At 43.5% G+C, this 6,000-nt stretch overlaps 1 protein-coding gene across 1 annotated transcript in view; it reads left to right on the top strand.

Annotated features, from left to right (window-relative positions):
- The first annotated feature begins 1,273 nt into the window (after positions 1-1,273).
- Positions 1,274-6,000, top strand: part of TMEM237 (transmembrane protein 237) — a 93,047-nt gene continuing 88,320 nt past the window's right edge. The window contains exons 1-2 of the mRNA XM_078681168.1: positions 1,274-1,289; positions 2,685-2,741. Coding sequence (XP_078537294.1) covers positions 1,274-1,289; positions 2,685-2,741 — 73 coding nt within the window. The remainder of the gene's footprint in view (positions 1,290-2,684; positions 2,742-6,000) is intronic.

The following is a 6,000-nucleotide window of genomic DNA, read 5'->3' as shown; positions in this document are numbered from 1 at the left end:
AAGGATCAGTAGGCGAACATTGTCGCTAACATACGAGAGAGGTGGCTTTAATGCACCAGATTTTTATGTATACTACCTCTGTTGCCAGGCCCACTACGCCTACTACTGGTACAAACCACACGACTTCATACCGCATGTCGCGGTGGAAGAGGGAGATGCACATCCTGTCCCTTTGCGAGGTATTCTCACACACACGCGCAGACAAACTCCCAGAGTGGAGATTAATACACTGGACGTCACGGTAGCGGCCTGGCAGGCGATTGGTCACAGAACAGAAAAGCTTCCCATGTACGCGCATGCGTTACCAATAGAAGGACATGCAGCGTTATCGGTAGCCCACGACCAGGGGTCTGTCAAGGCACTGAGAGAGGCGGGCATCACGCACATGAGTGATTTATTACCGGAGGGTACATACCTTACAGGGGAAGATCTATCATACATCCACAACCCTACACTATTATTTCAATTCACATGTTACAGGTTGCGGCGAGCGATTAAGGAACATTACCCGTGCTTCCCGGCTGAGCCAGAGACTCTCTCAGCATTGCAACTGACACTCACGACTCCCACAAAAAGAAAGCTGGTCACCAAGCTATATAGGGCTGTACAGAAAGACACGCCGTTTGATGCTGCCCCATGCCTGACACGATGGAATACTGAAAGAGACCCCCCCCAATAACAGAAGAGGAATGGAAGAAAATATGCTCAATAACGGGGCGCCTAACATCCAACAGCAATCTCCGTATAATACACCTGAAATTCCTCCATCAAACGTATTACACCCCTCACAGATTATGGAGAATCGGCCTCAGGGCGACTGATAAGTGTAAACGGTGTGGTTCGGGGGCTGGCTTTATACATTTGGCGTGGCAGTGTCAGCAGGTCTTTCAATACTGGATGAAGGTAATAGCTATCATTAATGACAGACAGGACTGGCACTGAGTAACAATCCATCGCTATGTTTGCTAGGCCATGATCCACTGCTGCAAGGGAGAAGTGGGAAATTTGTACAACTGACCTTGCTCTTGGCGAAGAGGCGCACCCTGTTCACTTGGGATAGCCGGCGGTACCCCGAGACAGACAGCTGGCTAAAAGACATGGTGTACTGTCGAGATCAGTTAGAGACCTACGCTGAAGAACTGCCAAGGTCATCACGGCTCACGGACATCTGGGCCCCTCTGCTGGAGTACTTACTATCTTGCGATGATTTAAATACAGACTGACACTGCTTAATCAGAACTTTTGATGTCCAAAATCCTCATTAACTCGGACGATGCGATTATGTCCTGGTATGTTGGAGGTGGGGAGCCCCTGCAACACGCAATAGCCCATTTAAGATTGCTTCACATATGGTGCGAATGCTGTTATACTACGCATTATGACCTTTGGCAATGTTGTTTTTGTTTGTAGTTCCAAGAGCACTACACTGATGCTATATGTCTAACAAGATAAACATCTATTCTGAATATTGTATGCTCAATAAAAGTTTAAAAAATAAAAAAAGAAAGGTTTCTCTAGTTACCAGCGACTGTGCTATTCCACAAGGACACATCTTCTCCTTAGTGGTATTCAACTTGTATATGAAACCACTCAAAATTCTACTCGCCACCCAATCAAAACTTACTAATATGCTATTGACATGTATCAGTAAAAGGATATTTGCCATGTGTGCAACTATATACCTAGTGCCCAAGACTATAATGTGCCAACTTAGGTAAACAAATCAACATTAAAATAATAACTCACTAGTTGTTAATTGTGGCTTTCCTCTCAGAGTACGGTGGTGTTTCAAAAACAAATGTTTTGGTTTCTGTTTTTGAATTATTTTGTTTACAAACAGATAGTATGACTTTCCAAATGGGTTACTATGACACAACTCCCGTGTCTGTCTGCCAGTTTCCTATCACGTCCTTTTGATATAACTACTCTGATTTGTACCGAGGAAGCCCCCGCTGCTTTCAGCTTTATGCGCCCACTATCCCTGGAAAGCACACTGTGACATCACGGGGCTTTTGAAGTGTTGGCATGCCAGGCCACTACTGCCAAATGGAAGTGCCACAATCAACAGGTAACAATTCTTAGCAAAGCCGATAGTCTGACCTGGGCAATCTGGTGCTTTAGGTTTTTTTTAAATTTCAAGCACATGCCACAAAAAATGAAAAGGAAGGAAAAATAGAAACATGCCACTACCTAATTATGGTGGACTTATGCTAGCCATAAAACTTGCCAAAACACACCGATAAATGAGACATATAATTTTAATAGCACAGTGCTGGGGTTTCCAAGCATGCATGTGTCCTCATAACGGTTCCAGAACCCCTTTTAAATTTTAATGCATGTCACAGAAAAACATGATTCTTACTCGCGCAAAGAAAATTTATTATTGCCTTTGTGTTTCTGTAACCTAAAAACGTAGGCCAGACACACAAGGATGACAACAAAAAAAGTAAAATGTGTTAGAGTGAAAAGTAAAACGTATTATGCAATCAACCCTGGCACTGAAGCCACCTTTTGCTGTATGTTGTGATGCCACACTGACAGTCTGTAATATGTATTCATTCTGTATTATGCTTCTTTACCTGCGCTCTGAGTGTGATCTGTTTAATATAAAAATATTGTAGTTAAAAAAAATAAAAATTGACTGTGTGTCTGCTGGATAACGATGTTCCTTTTATGACCTGCAGAGGATGTTCCCCTCGGGCGTGCCAAAAGAAAGAAACTCAAACAAAGCAACACATTAGGTGAGTTGCTGTGGGAATTTCTGTGTCTGAATATAGATTTAGAACTACCAAAGAAAGGCTCGGGTCCTGTCACTACCTGGCCTGGACCACTCTAGTATCAGAAACAAACAAATGACCTGATAGGATCTTTTTTGTGTTTTATACAAGGACTGGTGCCCTCTAAATTACAGGAGGACAATGAGAATATGAATGGTGTTTATGTTGTACATATATCTTTATATTGAAGTTTTTTCACTTTTTCTAATTCTATTTGGATTTGTATGTAATTCATGTTTTTGTATTTATGTCATACTGAAATGTTGGTGCGTCTCTCAATGCCATGATGAAATGTTTTTTCAAAAAATTGCGAAAATCGTTTGAAATCAATGTGAAATAAATCACATGTACTTAGAACTATTCGTCTAGGTGCAGTTTAGTAATCTTTCAAGATCCTATATGGTCATTTCTTTGTTTCTGATTATAGAGTTAAACATTTTTGATGAATTGTTTGTTAATGCTATAAAATAACATTGATTATTGCATTAACTCATTTATAAATGAATATTGTTGGATTCCATAGTAACCTAAAACACATATGGGGCCAGATGTAGGTAGGGTTTTACCGGTCGGTAACGGCCGAATTCGGCCGTTACCGACCGGTATTTGGCATTTGATATGTAGGGGCAGGTAAACAGGGAAAATCGGTAATTTTACTGATTCGGTAAATATACCGGTCGGTAAATTTACCGACCAGTATATTTACCGAATCGGTAAAATTGATATGTAGGTGGGACTCTTCTGAGTCCCACAAGGCCTACACAATCGGTATTTTACCATCAAATTGTATTTGATGTTAAAATACCGATTCAGGTGTGCATGCACATGTGTGCATGCACACCTGTGCCATATGACAGGCAGACCTGCCCTTAGGGCAGGTATGCCTGCCATATGGCCCCCGAACCTTTGGTGGGGGTGCTAGAGGGTGTCAAAGTGACACCCCCTGCACCCTTGTCAAAATCGGTATTTACCGAATCGGTAAATACCGACCGGTAATGCCCTATTCATTCCTATGGGCTTCAAAGCCCATAGGAATGAATGGAGCATTACCGGTCGGTATTTACCGAATCGGTAAATACCGATTCTTAACGATTCGGTAAATGGAACATCTGGATGTTCCTACATACCCCCACTTCTTATTTACCGATTCTTAATTACCGAATCGGTAAAATTCGGTAATTGAGAATCGGTAAATAAGTTTTACCTACATCTGGCCCATGGTCTTTTGTAAAAAAAAAAAGAATTCAACCTGACTAACAGTTCAATGATGGTGATCCTCTTATCACTGTTACTGCATATTTCCAGGTATTGCTGTGGCGTTTCCAATATGTACGTGTGGTACTTTAATTATTATTTTCGTAGCATGTGTTGTTATAGATACACATGCTCCACGTACTCCTGCCAGCTGGTGTTGAGCTTGGACTTTTGGGAGTTATTTTCTTCTTAAAAGTGTCTTTTATTCACAAGATGTGCTGTGACTCTCCTCTTGATTCATAACACGCTTAAGCACCAATTCCATCCTAGATTTGTTTTTTTCGCACTATCAAGTTAGGATGTACACTGAGAGGGCTCCAAGTCATTGTGTATCTTAAACATTTTTTGGACCCATGTGGATGACTTTCGAAATCCATGTTTGGGAAGAACAGTCTGCATCTCGACAACCCTGTCGTGCTGCATCCCCGGGCAACTTTGTAAAACTGGCAGCCAACCCTCAATGCCCCAGATGATAAAGGCCTCCCAGTGCCCCTTGGGGGTCGGTGTGTCCTCCATTGACACCAGATAAGGCAGATCGGAAGGAGGTGATGGAACAAACACCCTTCCGACATTGCCCTCTTGAGGTACCCGTGGTTGGATCAACACAACATCGACAACCTGGGTCTCTTCCCCCAACTACAACAATGCCTTGTGCGAGACTTGCCTCGCCCTCCGCTTGAAAAAAGACATTAAGGTACAGAACAGAGAGACTGTGCATATCAGAAAATGCCCCCCTGAAACTCCTGAGATTTTTGGAGAAAAAGATCTCAAACTAAAATAACGCCCAGAGTTGTAAGTACCACATCCGAGACCCCCAAGCCATGGTTACCTAGAAAGTCCCATGACGAGGTAGAGCACTGCTCCCTCAGGAGTCTGTTATCAAGCCCTTAGCACAGACATAAGAGACTGCCAACTACAGAGCCTCTGTCACCTTTGAACACCTTTTGGCACCACGAGAACTCTTCATTATTTATTAAGGCTCTTCCTAACAGTGACAACCATCACTTGCCTTCAAGCCCTATCAGAGCACGCCTGTTCACAATGAAGCTGGTGCCGAAGGCTCCACCAAAGCCAGAACCGAAGAACCCATTGACGCTGAAAATCCCATTAATGACGAAAATCCCATTGATGCGGAAAGCCAGATCTGAGGAATTGAAGGCACCGATTTTGCAGCGACTCCAGTATGAATTCTACAACAGGCAAAAGCATCTCTTCATTCACCCCATGACCAGAAAGATGTCAGCAAAACTACCTCTGCGGAATACATCAGAGACAATTCCTCACAATATAAGGCTTGCCTTTGAAGAAGAACCGTACTCAGAGGTGCCTCTTGAGCCACCACTAAAGAAACGCAGGCATGGGGACACAAGGCCGCCTCATCGCCTTCACCACCTCTATATCAAGCCCTCTACCTCGACCATCACGTATGGCACCTTCTCTACCTCCACCAGTCACCTGAGGGGATCCCACTCACCTTTTTAGTTCAAGGCAGTCCATATGATCCTACCAACTCATATGACCAGCCCTTAGTCCCAGAGCCCACTAGCGACCCCTAGGGAGACGATAATGTTGGCTTGTTCCTCCTTGCCACCCACCTTTGCCCCTCTCTCAGAGCGAACCTGACCTGGACCACTACCCAGTAAGGGCATCCCTACTGAATAATACCACATCCTATCATGAGGTCATTTAGAGGGCTGCTGCTCACCATAAAAGTGACATGCACATTGTCCAGGAGAAAGATTACTTCCTAGTGGAGACTGTTTTTAAGTCCAAACAGTCACTCCAATTCTTATACATGCTTAAAGACCTGTTCAGACCTGCTCAGGAACATTTCAAGGAGATGGTTAAGGCTATGTTAGTAACACTTAGGGTTGAGAAAAAGTATCAATTCTCACCTAGCGACCCTATCTACATCAATGACCAGGTTTCCCCAGACTCCCCGGTGGCCACACCACTTGCAAATGAAGCT

The sequence above is a fragment of the Lissotriton helveticus genome, chromosome 3_1, assembly GCF_964261635.1.
Source record: "Lissotriton helveticus chromosome 3_1, aLisHel1.1, whole genome shotgun sequence".
Taxonomy (NCBI): domain Eukaryota; kingdom Metazoa; phylum Chordata; class Amphibia; order Caudata; family Salamandridae; genus Lissotriton; species Lissotriton helveticus.
The sequence above is the reverse complement of the archived record's forward strand: the minus strand, read 5'-3'. Positions and strand labels throughout refer to the sequence as shown.